The 19,524-nt window shown below is 44.7% G+C and overlaps 1 protein-coding gene across 4 annotated transcripts in view; it reads right to left on the reverse strand.

The window, feature by feature from the left end:
* Positions 1-19,524, reverse strand: part of slc36a4 (solute carrier family 36 member 4) — a 249,142-nt gene that overhangs the window by 204,086 nt on the left and 25,532 nt on the right. For all 4 annotated transcript variants that reach the window (XM_036965570.2, XM_036965569.2, XM_036965574.2 and 1 more), the window contains exons 8-9: positions 18,880-19,152; positions 10,948-11,046 (exon numbers count right to left, since the gene is read on the reverse strand). In XM_036965570.2, the coding sequence (XP_036821465.2) occupies positions 10,948-11,046; positions 18,880-19,152 (372 nt within the window). The remainder of the gene's footprint in view (positions 1-10,947; positions 11,047-18,879; positions 19,153-19,524) is intronic.

Genomic DNA, 19,524 nt, shown 5'->3' on the forward strand with positions numbered 1-19,524 from the left:
ACACACAGAGGGACCGACACACACACACACACAGAGGGACCGACACACACACACACACAGAGAGACCGACACACACACAGAGAGACCGACACACACACACACACAGAGAGACCGACACACACACAGAGACCGACACACACACAGAGAGACCGACACACACACACAGAGAGACCGACACACACACAGAGAGACCGACACACACACAGAGAGACCGACACACACACAGAGAGACCGACACACACACAGAGAGACCGACACACACACAGAGAGACCGACACACACACAGAGAGACCGACACACACACACACGGGGAGACCGACACACACACACGGAGAGACCGACACACACACACAGAGAGACCAACACACACACACAGAGAGACCGACACACACACACAGAGAGACCGACACACACACACAGAGAGACCGACACACACACACAGAGAGACCGACACACACACACACAGAGACCGACACACACACACAGAGACCGACACACACACACGGGGAGACCGACACACACACACACACACGGGGAGACCGACACACACACACACACACGGGGAGACCGACACACACACACACGGGGAGACCAACACACACACACGGGGAGACCGACACACACACACACACAAACACGGGGAGACCGACACACACACACACACGGGGAGACCGACACACACACACACACACACACACACACACACACACTCACACACACACGGGGAGACCGACACACACACACGGGGAGACCGAGACACACACACACACGGGGAGACCGACACACACACACACACACGGGGAGACCGACACACACACACACACACACGGGGAGACCGACACACACACACACACACACGGGGAGACCAACACACACACGGGGAGACCGACACACACACGGGGAGACCGACACACACACAAACATGGGGAGACCGACACACACACACACACACACGGGGAGACCGACACACACACACACACACGGGGAGACCGACACACACACACACACACACGGGGAGACCGACACACACACACACACACACACAGGGAGACCGACACACACGGGGAGACCGACACACACGGGGAGACCGACACACACGGGGAGACCGACACACACGGGGAGACCGACACACATGGGGAGAACGACACACATGGGGAGAACGACACACACACACACCGGGAGACCGACACACACACAGGGAGGGAGAACAACACACACACAGGGAGGGAGACCGACACACACGGGGAAAACAACACACACACAGGGAGGGAGACCGACACACACGGGGAGAGACACACACACACACACAGGGAGACCGCCACACACACACACACACACACACGGGGAGACCGCCACACACACACACACACATACACACGGGGAGACCTACACACACACACACACACACGGGGAGACCGACACACACGGGGAGACCGACACACACACGGGGAGACCGACACACACACGGGGAGACCGACACACACACACACAGGGAGGGAGACCGACAGACACACAGGGACACCGACATACACCCACACACACAGGGACACCGACATACACACACACACACACACACAGGGACACACACACACACAGGGACACACACACACACAGGGACACACACACACACAGGGACACCGACACACACACAGGGACACACACACACAGGGACACACACACACAGGGACACACACACACAGGGACACACACACACAGGGACACCGACATACACACACACACACACACACACACACACACAGGGACACCGACATACACACACACACACACACACACACACAGGGACACCGACATACACACACACAGGAAACAAAGAGAAAAGAGAAGATAAAGCAGTAGACTGGGTAGAGGAGCATGGTAAATGAGAAACACAGAGAAAAGAGAAGATAGAGCAGTAGACTGGGTAGAGGAGCATGGTAAATGAGAAACACAGAGAAAAGAGAAGATGAAGCAGTAGACTGGGTAAAGGAGCATGGTAAATGAGAAACACAGAGAAAAGAGAAGATAAAGCAGTAGACTGGGTAAAGGAGCATGGTAAATGAGAAACACAGAGAAAAGAGAAGATAAAGCAGTAGACTGGGTAGAGGAGCATGGTAAATGAGAAACACAGAGAAAAGAGAAGATAAAGCAGTAGACTGGGTAGAGGAGCATGGTAAATGAGAAACACAGAGAAAAGAGAAGATAAAGCAGTAGACTGGGTAAAGGAGCATGGTAAATGAGAAACAGACAGAGAAAAGAGAAGATGAAGCAGTAGACTGGGTAGAGGAGCATGGTAAATGAGAAACACAGAGAAAAGAGAAGATAAAGCAGTAGACTGGGTAGAGGAGCATGGTAAATGAGAAACAGACAGAGAAAAGAGAAGATAAAGCAGTAGACTGGGTAGAGGAGCATGGTAAATGAGAAACAGACAGAGAAAAGAGAAGATAAAGCAGTAGACTGGGTAAAGGAGCATGGTAAATGAGAAACAGACAGAGAAAAGAGAAGATAAAGCAGTAGACTGGGTAGAGGAGCATGGTAAATGAGAAACACAGAGAAAAGAGAAGATAAAGCAGTAGACTGGGTAGAGGAGCATGGTAAATGAGAAACAGACAGAGAAAAGAGAAGATAAAGCAGTAGACTGGGTAGAGGAGCATGGTAAATGAGAAACACAGAGAAAATGGAAGATGAAGCAGTAGACTGGGTAGAGGAGCATGGTAAATGAGAAACACAGAGAAAAGAGAAGATAGAGCAGTAGACTGGGTAGAGGAGCATGGTAAATGAGAAACAGACAGAGAAAAGAGAAGATAAAGCAGTAGACTGGGTAAAGGAGCATGGTAAATGAGAAACAGACAGAGAAAAGAGAAGATAAAGCAGTAGACTGGGTAGAGGAGCATGGTAAATGAGAAACAGACAGAGAAAAGAGAAGATAAAGCAGTAGACTGGGTAGAGGAGCATGGTAAATGAGAAACACAGAGAAAAGAGAAGATAAAGCAGTAGACTGGGTAGAGGAGCATGGTAAATGAGAAACACAGAGAAAAGAGAAGATAAAGCAGTAGACTGGGTAAAGGAGCATGGTAAATGAGAAACAGACAGAGAAAAGAGAAGATAAAGCAGTAGACTGGGTAGAGGAGCATGGTAAATGAGAAACACAGAGAAAAGAGAAGATAAAGCAGTAGACTGGGTAGAGGAGCATGGTAAATGAGAAACAGACAGAGAAAAGAGAAGATAAAGCAGTAGACTGGGTAAAGGAGCATGGTAAATGAGAAACACAGAGAAAAGAGAAGATAAAGCAGTAGACTGGGTAGAGGAGCATGGTAAATGAGAAACACAGAGAAAAGAGAAGATAAAGCAGTAGACTGGGTAGAGGAGCATGGTAAATGAGAAACAGACAGAGAAAAGAGAAGATAAAGCAGTAGACTGGGTAGAGGAGCATGGTAAATGAGAAACAGACAGAGAAAAGAGAAGATGAAGCTGGGTAGAGGAGCATGGTAAATGAGAAACACAGAGAAAAGAGAAGATGAAGCAGTAGACTGGGTAGAGGAGCATGGTAAATGAGAAACAGACAGAGAAAAGAGAAGATGAAGCAGTAGACTGGGTAGAGGAGCATGGTAAATGAGAAACACAGAGAAAAGAGAAGATGAAGCAGTAGACTGGGTAGAGGAGCATGGTAAATGAGAAACACAGAGAAAAGAGAAGATAAAGCAGTAGACTGGGTAGAGGAGCATGGTAAATGAGAAACAGACAGAGAAAAGAGAAGATAAAGCAGTAGACTGGGTAGAGGAGCATGGTAAATGAGAAACACAGAGAAAAGAGAAGAAAGCACTAGACTGGGTAGAGGAGCATGGTAAATGAGAAACACAGAGAAAATGGAAGATAAAGCAGTAGACTGGGTGGAAGAGCATGGTAGATGAGAAACACAGAGAAAAGAGAAGATAAAGCAGTAGACTGGGTAGAGGAGCATGGTAAATGAGAAACAGACAGAGAAAAGAGAAGATAAAGCAGTAGACTGGGTAGAGGAGCATGGTAAATGAGAAACACAGAGAAAATGGAAGATGAAGCAGTAGACTGGGTAGAGGAGCATGGTAAATGAGAAACACAGAGAAAAGAGAAGATAAAGCAGTAGACTGGGTAAAGGAGCATGGTAAATGAGAAACACAGAGAAAAGAGAAGATAAAGCAGTAGACTGGGTAAAGGAGCATGGTAAATGAGAAACAGACAGAGAAAAGAGAAGATAAAGCAGTAGACTGGGTAGAGGAGCATGGTAAATGAGAAACAGACAGAGAAAAGAGAAGATGAAGCAGTAGACTGGGTAGAGGAGCATGGTAAACGAGAAACACAGAGAAAAGAGAAGATGAAGCAGTAGACTGGGTAGAGGAGCATGGTAAATGAGAAACACAGAGAAAAGAGAAGATAAAGCAGTAGACTGGGTAAAGGAGCATGGTAAATGAGAAACACAGAGAAAAGAGAAGATAAAGCAGTAGACTGGGTAGAGGAGCATGGTAAATGAGAAACAGACAGAGAAAAGAGAAGATAAAGCAGTAGACTGGGTAAAGGAGCATGGTAAATGAGAAACACAGAGAAAAGAGAAGATAGAGCAGTAGACTGGGTAGAGGAGCATGGTAAATGAGAAACACAGAGAAAAGAGAAGATGAAGCAGTAGACTGGGTAAAGGAGCATGGTAAATGAGAAACACAGAGAAAAGAGAAGATAAAGCAGTAGACTGGGTAGAGGAGCATGGTAAATGAGAAACACAGAGAAAAGAGAAGATAAAGCAGTAGACTGGGTAGAGGAGCATGGTAAATGAGAAACACAGAGAAAAGAGAAGATAAAGCAGTAGACTGGGTAAAGGAGCATGGTAAATGAGAAACACAGAGAAAAGAGAAGATAAAGCAGTAGACTGGGTAGAGGAGCATGGTAAATGAGAAACAGACAGAGAAAAGAGAAGATAAAGCAGTAGACTGGGTAAAGGAGCATGGTAAATGAGAAACACAGAGAAAAGAGAAGATAAAGCAGTAGACTGGGTAGAGGAGCATGGTAAATGAGAAACACAGAGAAAAGAGAAGATAAAGCAGTAGACTGGGTAGAGGAGCATGGTAAATGAGAAACACAGAGAAAAGAGAAGATAAAGCAGTAGACTGGGTAGAGGAGCATGGTAAATGAGAAACACAGAGAAAAGAGAAGATAAAGCAGTAGACTGGGTAGAGGAGCATGGTAAATGAGAAACACAGAGAAAAGAGAAGATAAAGCAGTAGACTGGGTAGAGGAGCATGGTAAATGAGAAACAGACAGAGAAAAGAGAAGATAAAGCAGTAGACTGGGTAGAGGAGCATGGTAGATGAGAAACACAGAGAAAATGAAAGCAAATAGAGACAGGTCAGAGATTGAGAGGTTGAAAGACAAAAATATTCAATGAGGACACTAAACTATTGGAAGTTTATCAGTGCTGAAATGTTATATTCATCATTAATTCCCCCAAATACATCTTCTTGACCATGAATATCAAAGGAGTAATTTCTTTCTCAAGGCGTCCGTCCGACACAACACTGAGGTTAGACACGCTCTCTCGCTCGCCATTTCCTTAGCACTCGAGCGGCTAATATGCAGGCAGATTAAGCAGTCACATAACGCTAAAGAACAGCCTCTCTCTCTGCCTGTAGTCATTACAACAGTTCTCCTTCATTGACCTATCCAACTAATTTGTCATCAATTAAAGGTTAATTAAAGGTTAATTGATGGCAATTTAGTGTTAAGGCAATGAAGAGGGCAATATGGGATTGTCGGTAAGGAAGGGAGGCCTAGCAAGCTATTATCTCTCAGCCAATCACCTGCCGCCAACCGCGCATTGCAACAAATCAGGAGTAGCTAAATCATTGTGTCGTGTTTCTCGCACCACAGCAACCCAACAGCCATTTTGTGTTCATGCCAAAAGGTTGAGAGCTCAACTAACTACTGCTGACCGCAGGTTGGCCATAATCCCCTTGTCATGAGAGAGGAGGTCAAAGGCCCCAGCTACCAGTAAGACATGATCACATTATATTACTGTATGATATTACTTTACTCTAGGCAGATTTTCTCTACTGTTAGTCTTGGGCCAGATTATAGCGTGTGTGTGCAAGCGAAATGAGGCTGTGGATCTGTTCATACATCACTCAGGACAGACGCAGAGTGGGCAAGGAGTGTGACAGAGACAAAGTGTGTTTGCATATGTGGAGACTGGATTTTGTTTGGGTGTAAATGGGCATGCTATGATACATGTCAAAATGAGCTTGGGATGTGCTTGTGTACGTATGTCATGTCCATGTATATTACTGAACAGTGTGTGTCAATGAATATCGATAAATAAGAGAGCGTAGCCTACATTAGTAGGTAGCCATGTGTATGTCTATATGTATTCATGTATGAATACATACGAGTGTACCAGTGGTTTCAACACCCTCTTGGCCGGGAGCATTTTTTTTATAGATGGGAATTTTTTTTAGTGGGTAGATCAGTTTTAGTATTGCAGATAGACTGTAGCTTCCAATGTAATAGTCTACATCGCTTCCAATCCCCCCATATATTTTTTAGCAAAAAAAAATTATGACATTATATATATTTCCTTTATTACTCTACCACCCAGGCCAAGGGTATTAGATGAAGTCTATTTATACAGAAACCTACAGTGAGCAAGGCTCAATCAGCACTCTGCAGAGCTCACCTCCTGCACAGAGAAGCAGGCAGCGCTGGGTAGAGGAGCCAAGCACAGTGTATGTATGTATTAGCATTACATAACAGTCAGCCTCCACACCCGAGAGACCCTTTAAGAAACCCCTAGCCCAATAAAACCCTGGTTTGAGGTAGGAGCCGAATCCCCATCCCTAATTGCAATATTTATGTCCTCTGCTACATTTCTCATTCTGGAATTTCAATCGATCAGGCTGGCCAGCTGAAGCTTCAGCCTCAGAATTTTAGTTCCAAAGAAGTGTGTCTGGCAGGCCTTAGGAAAATACTAGACCTGCCATTAAAGACAAAGAAATTAGGTGAGCCACGGAGGAGAAAGGGGGCTCTGGAAAACAGATTAAGACACAAGACCGAGGGGAAAACTTTTTTGCCTGTTACACTTACTAGGTCAGCCTTTCTGTTAGTAAAGGGGGAAAGAGGGGAATGGAGGCGGGAGAGATAGAGGGAGGGAGAGAACAAGAAAGAGAGAAAAGTAAGATAATGAAAACCAGATATGCATTTCTAAACCTGAAGGTCTGACACAAAATTGTGCCTTTTCGAACTTTATCTGCAACGTTATATTATTTTGTACGACTACAGCGGTTTCCCCTATCCAGCTGTACAGAGAGGTATCGCTCCAGGGGCAACACAATGGAATATAACGTTGCGGATAAAGTTCGCAATTAAAATGTCATGTGTACAAAATCTAAAAAGATCTGCATCACTATACTTATAGCTTTGCAGTTTCGAAAAGGAAGTATTTGGGTGTTTTTGCAGCCTTTGTTCATGTTTATCTGTGGCCCCCATATTGCAGAACTAGCAACGAGGAAGTGTATCACGAGTTGGGGTAAGTTTCTCAAAACCAGGTGAAATTACAAAACAAATTGTCTAGACCCCTATAACAAACATTTTAGATTTGGTTAAAAAAAACGTATCCTTTAACAGATGTAGTTTAAAATGTCCTTTCTCTCTCTCTCTCTCTCTCTCTCTGCAGAATGGCTCTGAATTAAACGGAACCCAGAGCACTATGTAAATTAGAGGAGAAGATCACTGGCAACGGATCTCTGGGTGCACATTGGATCTACTGTAGCGTGACGACACAAATAAGCAGCATCGCCTTCTCCATTCAAGTAAAAAGCAAAGCCCAGGGAAAGTGGAGAGATCAAAGTCATGGAAATCTCTCTCTGCACAAAACAGCCTATCTACACAGTATACAAATAACCTGCCAAGAGAACCAGGGAGCCTGTCTCAACAGCTACGAGTAGCGGTCTCTCTTTAAAAAAAGATTACAACAATTGTTCTGTGCCGGACTACATTTTTGGGGGCTTTTCCCGCCCTCCCCGGACCCAGAGGAGAAAATTCACCAAAGACTTTCACCCATGGCCTGTATCCATCTGCTGGATGTATCCAAGTCCTGGCTCTGGACTTGATGGAAGAGTGAGAGGCCAAACACTGGAATCAAACACTACCTATAAACTCCCTGGAATCAAACACTCCCTATAAACTCCCTGGAATCAAACACTCCCTATAAACTCCCTGGAATCAAACACTCCCTATAAACTCCCTGGAATCAAACACTCCCTATAAACTCCCTGGAACCAAACACTCCCTATAAACTCCCTGGAACCAAACACTCCCTATAAACTCCCTGGAACCAAACACTACCTATAAACTCCCTGGAACCAAACACTACCTATAAACTCCCTGGAACCAAACACTACCTATAAACTCCCTGGAATCAAAAGCAGAGGCATCCAAAGGTACAGCACACAGCCTTGCGCTAATCTACTGTCTTAAAATACTTACTTACAGTCTTAGTTTATCCTTGAGAGAGGAGGGAGAGATATCTTCTGACAAGGTGAGGATTAAAAGGGGGTTTAGATGATTGTTTGGAAAGAAACCCGCAACCCACCTTAATAACCTTCCTTTAAACCCTGAAGCCCAAAGCCAAAACACCTAAAAATTTGCTCCAGCTGGCCTAGCCAACACAATTAGCATTAGCGCCAAGAGTATCTGCAGGAGCTGCACTAGTTCTCTGTTTTATGAACTCTGTGCTGGAGAGACAGGTGGAGAATGTACAGATAAAGGTGTGTCAGTAAGTGAGAAGCACACCAAAGCACTTTGGCCCAGTTTTTAGTGCTAGAAGGAACCATAGTCCGAGCTAACAGAAGTCAAGTACCTACTGGAGATGTGGGAAAGGGGACACCTAAGTCAGTTGCACAACTGAACGCATTCAATCGAATTGTGTCTCCCACATTTAACCCAACCCCTCCCTCTGTTAGATACGTTTTCACTGGCAGCAGCGCTGGCCAATCAGTTGTGACACCCGTTTCAGGCCGGCTCTCTCCCTTCCCCATTGCTTATCCCATGGGAATGGTGTGAAGATCACATCCCCAGGCGGATAATTACCCTGTCAGGGTGACTGAGAGAACCCATATGGTCGTGGATCACTCCAAGAGAGAGAGGAGAGAGGGGAGAGAGAGAAGGCACTCAGAGAGAGTGGAACGGGATAGCTGGAGGAGGCCTAACTACTTCAATTATTTCTTTACTTTATCTGCTATCATTCATTCTTCCTTCCTGGTCATCTATCCTATCTGAGCAGCGTCAGCAATTCTCTCCACAACCTTTCTCTTATTTTGTACTCTTCTCTCCTTCCTCCCTCTCTAGGGAGATGTGCTGATCCGGAGTGGCCTGGCTGTCGTCTCTGTCTGTCGGGTTGTCGCGGTGACTTGTCGGCCATCACCCTGTGCCCACCGGTTGGCTGATTAATGGGTTAGCGGCGGTCAGGGAGTATTCCTCTGCCCCTCTGTCAATACACCGTGGTACCACCTCATACATCATCATGCCCATGGCGGACGCACACACACACACTTATCCTTGTCTGCAGGACACCATCCCCATCAAATCACCAGCTCTAGCTGAATCCCCATCCCCACTGAATCCCCATCCCCAGCTGAATCCCCATCCCCAGCTGAATCCCCATCCCCACTGAATCCCCATCCCCACTGAATCCCCATCCCCACTGAATCCCCATCTCCAGCTGAATCCCCATCTCCAGCTGAATCCCCATCCCCAGCTGAATCCCCATCTCCAGCTGAATCCCCATCTCCAGCTGAATCCCCGTCCCCAGCTGAATCCCCATCTCCAGCTGAATCCCCATCCCCAGCTGAATCCCCATCCCCAGCTGAATCCCCATCTCCAGCTGAATCCCCATCCCCAGCTGAATCCCCATCCCCAGCTGAATCTCCATCCCCAGCTGAATCCCCATCTCCAGCTGAATCCCCGTCCCCAGCTGAATCCCCGTCCCCAGCTGAATCCCCATCCCCAGCTGAATCCCCATCCCCAGCTGAATCCCCATCCCCAGCTGAATCCCCATCCCCAGCTGAATCCCCATCCTCAGCTGAATCCCCATCCCCAGCTGAATCCCCATCCCCAGCTGAATCCCCATCCCCAGCTGAATCCCCATCTCCAGCTGAATCCCCATCTCCAGCTGAATCCCCATCTCCAGCTGAATCCCCATCTCCAGCTGAATCCCCATCTCCAGCTGAATCCCCATCTCCAGCTGAATCCCCATCTCCAGCTGAATCCCCATCTCCAGCTGAATCCCCAGCCCCAGCTGAATCCCCAGCCCCACTGAATCCCCAGCCCCACTGAATCCCCAGCTCCAGCTGAAGGTTAGCGTTAGCTTAACCCTCTGATTAGCCCAGTTTAACCCTCTCACCAGGAGTTATCATTGAACTTTTCCATTCTTCAACCCTCTCATCTGAGGTCAGCATTTAACCTAGCTAAGTTAACCTAACTTAGCAGGCACACTTGAGCAGCGTTTTTCTTTCTGGTCCTGATGAGAAAAAAATAAAATGCCGGTGGGAGGTTCACTTTCACACTGTTCATCCAATCCAGTAAATGTGGAGGAGGAGTTAAGATAGTGGTGTCAACTTGTTGACATCCAAAAGAAAAAGTCAGGCTCTCTTTTCATTTCCCTTGAAAACCGGATGCATCCTCTTGTTAAATGACCACGCTGAGGGAAAGATTAGTATGTGATCTCACCATCCTCACTATTCACCCTGGATCAATTATATGACATTAACACTAATACTATCCTTGGCTTGAACATTCTCTTAGCCATGCAGTGTTCAAGGCTTTTAACTGCAGCCGTGGCCCATGGTCCCCAATCATCATCCAATCCAGAGCTGGTCACATAAGTGCCGGAACCAATCAGGTGTTTCATAACACCTGTTGAAGAGTACTTACCACTCCGATGCCTTCGAAAGCAAAGATGGCTGTTCCGAAGAAGAAGGGGAACTTGCCCAAGGGGGAAGTGAGAGGGAGACGATGAAGGTCCCCAAAATCCTGTCAGAGAGGGGCGACAGCAGACAGAGAAGCAGGCGTTTAGGAAAACAGGGACAACGACAGTCTGTCAGAGGAGCTACTCCCATAAGGGCCTATAGAACAGAATCAACTTTCTCATCACTGCCAAGGACACAAGAGACACTGGCTCAGAGACACAGTGAAGAGAGGGCAAGATTTCCCCTGACTCACAGATAAAACCGAGTGAGACAGCGAGAGGGAACAGAGAAAAAGAAGAATCCCAGGCACAGAGTGGAAGGAATGAAAGAAAGGACAGTAAGAGAGTTCATGACACATTAGGCAGAGACTAAGAGACCGAACAGAAAGAGAGGGAGGAGAAATGGAGTTAGGTTAATGGGTTGACGGCTAGGTGACCTAAAGGTGAATTAGGGATGCAGTGTTGTGTTCCCCTGTGGACGCGTGTCGTCTACCGCGTCACACAGAGACGCCCAGCGACTGACAGGGGTCCTAATGAATCTATTTAAAGCATAATTCAGTTGGTGATTGATGAGGGCTGTTCACAAGGGCACCTAGACCACTGCCCGGAACACTGCCCAGCCACCCACCCACACAGCTGAGGGATGAGCTGTGCCACACACACTCGCAGATACACAACCCTGGCTGGCACAACCTTCTGTGGGAAATCTAAAACAGCAATCAACGCTGGATTACACGACACGTCAGGAACACTTACATCTGATGTCAATCTGCTCCAAAATGCCTAATTGTATTCTTAGAATGACCTTGGGAACAGTCCAAGTAGACAAGCTTTGTAGTGCTGAGCATGCTTTTTGAAATCGGTTCGGTTTTGGTTCTATTAAAACAATCACAGTTTTTACACATTAAATGCACTGTGTGGGTTGAACGTTGTAAGACTGAATAAAACAATTAATAAAAGTCCCAAGATGGTAGTCATAGCCGCAGGTGGTAGTTTGGGGGGGAAGGGGGAGTGAACAGGCGACTCCAGGATGCTGGCCTTCAAGGCAGAGTGGCAAAGCAAAAGCCATATCTCAGACTACCAATAAAATGAAAAGATTAAGATGGGCAAAAGAACACAGACACCGGACAGAGGAATTCTGCCAGAATGCCAGCATCCCGGAGTCGCTTCTTCACCGTTGACCTTGAGACTGGTGTTTTGCAAGTACTATTTAATGAAGCTGACAGCTGAGGACTTGTGAGGAGTCTGTTTCTCAAACTGGACAGTAATGTACTTGTCCTCTTGCTCAGTTGTGCAACGGGGCCTCCCACTCCTCTGTCTATTCTGGTTAGAGACAGTTTGTGCTGTTCTGTGAAGGGAGTAGTACACAGCGTTGTACGAGATCTTCAGTTTCTTGGCAATTTCTCGCATGGAATAGCCTTCATTTCTCAGAACAGAAGAAATGTGTTATTTGTTTCTGGCCATTTTGAGCCTGTTCAATGGAACCCACAAATGCTGATGCTCCAGATACTCAGCTAGTCTAAGGACCAATTGTATTGCTTCTTTAAAGGCAGCACAACAGTTTTCAGCTGTGCTAACATAATTGCAAAAGGGCTTTCTAATGATCAATTAGCCTTTTAAAATTATAAACTTGGATTAGCTAACACAACGTGCCATTGGAACACATGGCCTCTGTACGTCTATGCAGATATTCCATTAAACAAATCTGCCATTTCCAGCTACAATAGTCATTTACAACATTAACAATGTCTACACTGTATTTCGGATCAATTTGATGTTATTTTAATGAACACAAAACTTCTAAGTGACCCCAAACTTTTGAATGGTAGAGTATTTATTTTTATCAGCATTTTTTCAGGGTGTACTTTTCACTTAGGTCATGTATTTTCAGATACGCAAAGCAACTGCTTTCTATCCCTCTCCGTCATGGGGTTCTCTCTTCCCTCAGTTTCCGTGTCTGCGCCGCACAGACTGGACAAGTTTAAGCGGACACGCAATGGATTATGGTTATTAATTACCACGATATCTGCGCTAAACTACAGTACCACTCAAAGGTTGACACACCTACCCCTTCAAGGGTTTTTCTTTACTTCTACCATTTTCTACATTGTAGAATAATAGTGAAGACATCAAACCTATGATATAACACATACAGAATCATTTAGTAACCAAAAAAAGTGTTAAACAAATCAAAATTATATGAGATTCTTCAAAGTATTCACCCTTTGCATTGACGACAGCTTTACACACTCTTGGTATTCTCACTGCATTCTGCAGTGATATGCCATCCCATCTGGTTTGCACTTAGTAGGACTATCATTTGTTTTTCAGCAGGACAATGACCCAACACCTCCAGACTGTGTAAGGGCTATTTGACGAAGAAGGAGAGTGATGGAGTGCTGCATCAGATGACCTTGACTCCACATTCACCGACCTGAACCCAATTGAGATGGTTTGGGATGAGTTGGACCGCAGATTGAAAGAAAAGCAGCCAACAAGTGCTCAGCATACAGTTGAAGTCAGAAGTTTACACTCTCTTTGGTTGGAGTTATTAAAACTAATTTTTCAACCACTCCACAAATGTATTGTTAACAAACTATAGTTTTGGCAAGTCGGTCAGGACATCTACTTTGTGCATGACACAAGTTATTTTTCCACCAACTGCTTGTAGACTGATTACTTCACTTAACTTCTTTGGGATTAGGGGGCAGTATTTTCACGTCTGGATGAAAAGCGTGTCCAAAGTAAACTGCCTCCTACTCAGGCCCAGAAGCTAAGATATGCATATTATTAGTAGATTTGGATAGAAAACACTGAAGTTTCTAAAACTGTTTGAATGATGTCTGCAAGTATAACATAACTTATTTGGCAGGCGAAACCCTAAGGACAAACAAAACAAAAAATGTTGAGGTCACTCTCTTTTCAATGGGTTTTCATTGGGAATCCAGATTTCGAAGGGACTTGCTTGCAGTTCCTATCGCTTCCACTGGATGTCAACAGTCAGAAATTGGTTGAGGTTTTTCCTTTGAGAAATGAAGAAACAGCACTGTTCAGAACGAGGGTAGAGAAAAGTGTACTGTTTGTTAGAGGCGCGTGACCTGAAAGCCTGCTACACTTTGTTTTCCTCCGGTATTGAACGCAGTTTATCCCGTGTAAAATTGAATCGTTTATTTACGTAAAAAAATACCTAAAGTTGTATTAGGAAAGTTGTTTGAAATGTTTGGACAAAGATTACAGGTAATTTATGAGATATTTTGTAGTCGTGTTGCGCGAGTTGGAACCAGTGTTTTTCTGGATCAAGCGCGCCAAATAAATTGATATTTTGGATATATGACGGAATTAATCGAACAAAAGGACCATTTGTGATGTTTATGGGACATATTGGAGTGCCATGAGAAGAAGCTCGTCAAAGGTAAGGCATGAATTATATCTTTATTTCTGCGTTTTGTGTCGTGCCTGGCGGGTTGAAATATGATTGTCTGTGTTTGTTTGCTGGGGTGCTGTCCTCAGATAATAGCATTGTTTGTTTTTGCCGTAAAGCCTTTTTGAAATATGACACGTTGGCTGGATTAACAACAAGTGTATCTTTAATTTGGTGTATTGCATGTGTGATTTCATGAAAGTTACATTTTTATAGTAATTCATTTGAATTTGGCACTCTGCATTTTCACTGGATGTTGGCCAGGTGGGAGGCTACTGTCCCACCTATCCCAAAGAAGTTAAGGACATCAAAGTCAAGGTATTGGAGTGGCCATCACAAAGCCCTGACCTCAACCCCATAAAAAATGTGTGGGCAGAACTGAAAAAGCGTGTGCGAGCAAGGAGGCCTACAAACCTGACTCTGTTAGGAGGAATGGGCCAAAATTCCTACAATTTTTTGTGGGAAGCTTGTGGAAGGCTACCCAAAACGTTTGACCCAAGTTAAATAATTTAAAGGCAAAGCTACTAAATACTAATTGAGTGTATGTAAACTTCTGACCCACTGGGAATGTGAAGAAATAAAAGCTGAAATAAATAATTATTTCTACTATTATTCTGATATTTCACATTCTTAAAATAAAATGGTGATCCTAACTGACATAAAACAGGGAATATTTACTAGGATTAAATGTCAGGAATTGTGAAAAACTGAGTTTAAATGTATTTGACTAAGGTGTATGTAAACTTCTGACTTCAACTGTATGTGGGAACTGTTGGAAAAGCATTCCAGGTGAAGCTGGTTGAGAGAATGCCAAGAGTGTGTAAACCTGTCATCAAGGCAAAGGGTGGCTACTTTGAAGAAACTAAAATATATTTTGATTTGTTTAAAACTTTTTTGGTTACTACATGATTCCATATGTTTTGTTTCATAGCTTTGATGTCTTCAATATTATTCTACAATGTAGAATATTGTTTAAAAAAATAATAATTTGAATGTGTGGGTGTCCCTAATCTTTTGACTGGTATTCTATGTAAAATATTGGCCTGCTGGAAACTACAACTCTCTACTACATCACACGGTTCAGGCTTGATCTGATTTACATTACCGGTCTAAAGTTTTAGAACAATAAAAACTGCAAAAATGTGGGTGAAATGTAAGCAGTTCAAGTCCAGTGAATAACCTGAAATGGTTCAAATGTAAGCGGTAGACTGTAAGCGGTAGACTGCCAGAGGTTAAAAAAAAGTTTACCAATAACTGAAAAATAATTTACATTTCAGAGTTGTAAAAAAAAAGCTATTTTTCAGGGAACAAATATTGGGTTAACAACTTACAGCTGTTCTGCAGCAATGGAAGTAAATTAAGCCTTGAAAGTTGGTGCTAACAATTCCTACAGGTGTCCCAATTTGTGTTGATTACTCTGTCTGTATTAAAGCAGTGTTGGAACAGACTGTTACTACACCCTCTTAAGCATTATTTGGACAGTATTGTACTGCAATAAGTAGTATATTGCTATCATAATGGCACGAAAAAAAGCAATTAACAAAGGAAGCCAGACAGACCATAATAACCCTTAAAAGTGTAGGTCTTTCCTTTAGAGAAATTGCAAAGAAAGCCATGGTGTCAGTGAGTACAGTTTCCTACATCATCAAAAGGCACTTGGAAACTGGAGGGAACTCTGACAGGAAGAGGTCTGACAGACCTAAAGCCAAAACAGAATCAGAAGACAAGTTTCTGAGAGTCAACAGCTTGCGTGATAGCCAGCTCACAGGGCAACAGCTTCAAGCACAACTTAATACTGGTCGAAGTAAACAAGTCTGTTTCATCCTGCGTGAAAGAGAATACCGGTCTAAAGTTTTAACAAGCTGCATGTTTGACAGGTCGAGTGGCAGTAGGAAAGCCATTGCTAAAATGGCAAAATAAGAGAGGCTTGCCTGGGCCATGAAGCACCACCAGTGGACTACAGAAGACTTGTGTCTTAAGTCTTATGAATCAAAATGTGAAATCGTCGGTTCATCACGCAGGGTTTTTGTACACCAGCGAGTAGGTAAAAGGATGGTTCCTCAGTGTGTGACACCAAAGGTCAAACACGGAGGAGGATGTCTCGGGCTCTTTTGCTGGATTCAGAGTCGGCGACTTGCACAGAGTGAGTGACACCCTGAACCAAAATGGCTACCACAGCATTTTGCAGCGCCATGCAATACCCTCTGGTGTATTGGTCAAGGGTTTATCCTAAAGCAAGATAATGACCCAAAACATACCTCAGAACTACCTTGGAAGAAAATAAGACGGTAGGCTTCAAATCATGGAATGGCCAGCACAGTCTCCAGACAAACCCCATTGAGCTGGTTTGGGATGAACTGGGCACAAGGGTAAAAGCAAAGCAACCTACAACACTTTGTGGGAACTTCTGCAACAGTGTTAGGAAGAACTTTCCGAACAGTATTTGATTTCCATTGTAGAAAGAATGGCACAAGTCTGTTCGGCTGATATGTCTGCCCAAGCTGGCTACCTTTGAGTCAAAAATGTAGATTACATTTTGTTGAACAAAAGGATTCCATGATTTATTTTTTGTCTCCAATTGTTTACACTGTTGTCTCCAACAACAGTGTAAACAACATGCTTACCGTCGTGATGTACTGGAAGATGATGATGACCCTGACAGCCACAACAACAGTGTAAACAACAACAGTGTAAACAACATGCTTACCGTCGTGATGTACTGGAAGATGATGACCCTGACAGCCACAACAACAGTGTAAACAACAACAGTGTAAACAACATGCTTAGCGTCGTGATGTACTGGAAGATGATGACCCTGACAGCCACAACAGTGTAAACAACAACAGTGTAAACAACATGCTTAGCGTCGTGATGTACTGGAAGATGATGACACTGACAGCCACAACAGTGTAAACAACAACAGTGTAAACAACATGCTTACCGTCGTGATGTACTGGAAGATGATGACCCTGACAGCCACAACAACAGTGTAAACAACATGCTTACCGTCGTGATGTACTGGAAGATGATGACCCTGACAGCCACAACAGTGTAAACAACAACAGTGTAAACAACATGCTTACCGTCGTGATGTACTGGAAGATGATGACCCTGACAGCCACAACAACAGTGTAAACAACATGCTTAGCGTCGTGATGTACTGGAAGATGATGACCCTGACAGCCACAACAGTGTAAACAACAACAGTGTAAACAACATGCTTAGCGTCGTGATGTACTGGAAGATGATGACCCTGACAGCCACAACAACAGTGTAAACAACAACAGTGTAAACAACATGCTTAGCGTCGTGATGTACTGGAAGATGATGATGACCCTGACAGCCACAACAACAGTGTAAACAACAACAGTGTAAACAACATGCTTACCGTCGTGATGTACTGGAAGATGATGACCCTGACAGCCACAACAACAGTGTAAACAACATGCTTACCGTCGTGATGTACTGGAAGATGATGACCCTGACAGCCACAACAACAGTGTAAACAACATGCTTACCGTCGTGATGTACTGGAAGATGATGACCCTGACAGCCACAACAACAGTATAAACAACAACAGTGTAAACAACATGCTTACCGTCGTGATGTACTGGAAGATGATGATGACCCTGACAGCCACAACAACAGTATAAACAACAACAGTGTAAACAACATGCTTACCGTCGTGATGCACTGGAAGATGATGATGACCCTGACAGCCACAACAACAGTGTAAACAACATGCTTACCGTCGTGATGTACTGGAAGATGATGACCCTGACAGCCACAACAACAGTGTAAACAACATGCTTACCGTCGTGATGTACTGGAAGATGATGATGACCCTGACAGCCACAACAACAGTGTAAACAACATGCTTACCGTCGTGATGCACTGGAAGATGATGATGACCCTGACAGCCACAACAACAGTGTAAACAACAAGTGTAAACAACATGCTTACCGTCGTGATGCACTGGAAGATGATGATGACCCTGACAGCCACAACAACAGTGTAAACAACATGCTTACGGTCGTGATGCACTGGAAGATGATGATGACCCTGACAGCCACAACAACAGTGTAAACAACAAGTGTAAACAACATGCTTACGGTCGTGATGCACTGGAAGATGATGATGACCCTGACAGCCACAACAACAGTGTAAACAACAAGTGTAAACAACATGCTTACCGTCGTGATGTGCTGGAAGATGATGACCCTGACAGTCACAACAACAGTGTAAACAACATGCTTACCGTTGTGATGTACTGGAAGATGATGATGACCCTGACAGCCACAACAACAGTGTAAACAACATGCTTACCGTTGTGATGTACTGGAAGATGATGATGACCCTGACAGCCACAACAACAGTGTAAACAACAACAGTGTAAACAACATGCTTACCGTCGTGATGTGCTGGAAGATGATGATGACCCTGACAGCCACAACAACAGTGTAAACAACATGCTTACCGTCGTGATGTACTGGAAGATGATGATGACGCTGACGGCCATGCAGACGTTGGCCAGCAACGACAGGACGGCCATGTTCTTCAGGTCCTTCATGAACACCAGCAGGATGAGGAAGGGCAGGAAGAAGAGCATGTAAAGACGCAGATCCAGTGCCCAGGGCTCAGAGGGCACCATGGTGGGTAGAGGGACTGGGGCTGGCACCATGGAGGTGTTGGCGAATGACAGGGATTCAGCTGCCAGGGTGATGTTTACACCTTGGTATCCCTCAACGACCTAGAGAGGAAGGAATGGATACACACAGGTGCACACACACACACACACACACACGCATGCATGCACACATCCACACACACACCCCCACACAAAAAGGTGTGATTAATGGTCGTCTGTTCATGAGTGAAACTCACCCCATCACCCTGCCAACCTTCAGGAATGAACCTTCCGATAGACTTTCAGATAGAGATCCCACTAAATCTACAGACTGCAATTAAGGCTACTGCATGTTCTCTCCTTGCCAGAGAAAAACAATGTAGGAGCTTATCATGGAAGCAAAGAAGTGGATTGGCCTCGTGCTTGTCGATAAGTGAAGTGGATTGGCCTCTTGCTTGTCGATAAGCAGCTCTCCCGCTTCTATCAACAACAAAA

The sequence above is a fragment of the Oncorhynchus mykiss genome, chromosome 27 (genome assembly GCF_057628025.1).
Source record: "Oncorhynchus mykiss isolate SJ-2025 chromosome 27, ASM5762802v1, whole genome shotgun sequence".
NCBI lineage: Eukaryota > Metazoa > Chordata > Actinopteri > Salmoniformes > Salmonidae > Oncorhynchus > Oncorhynchus mykiss.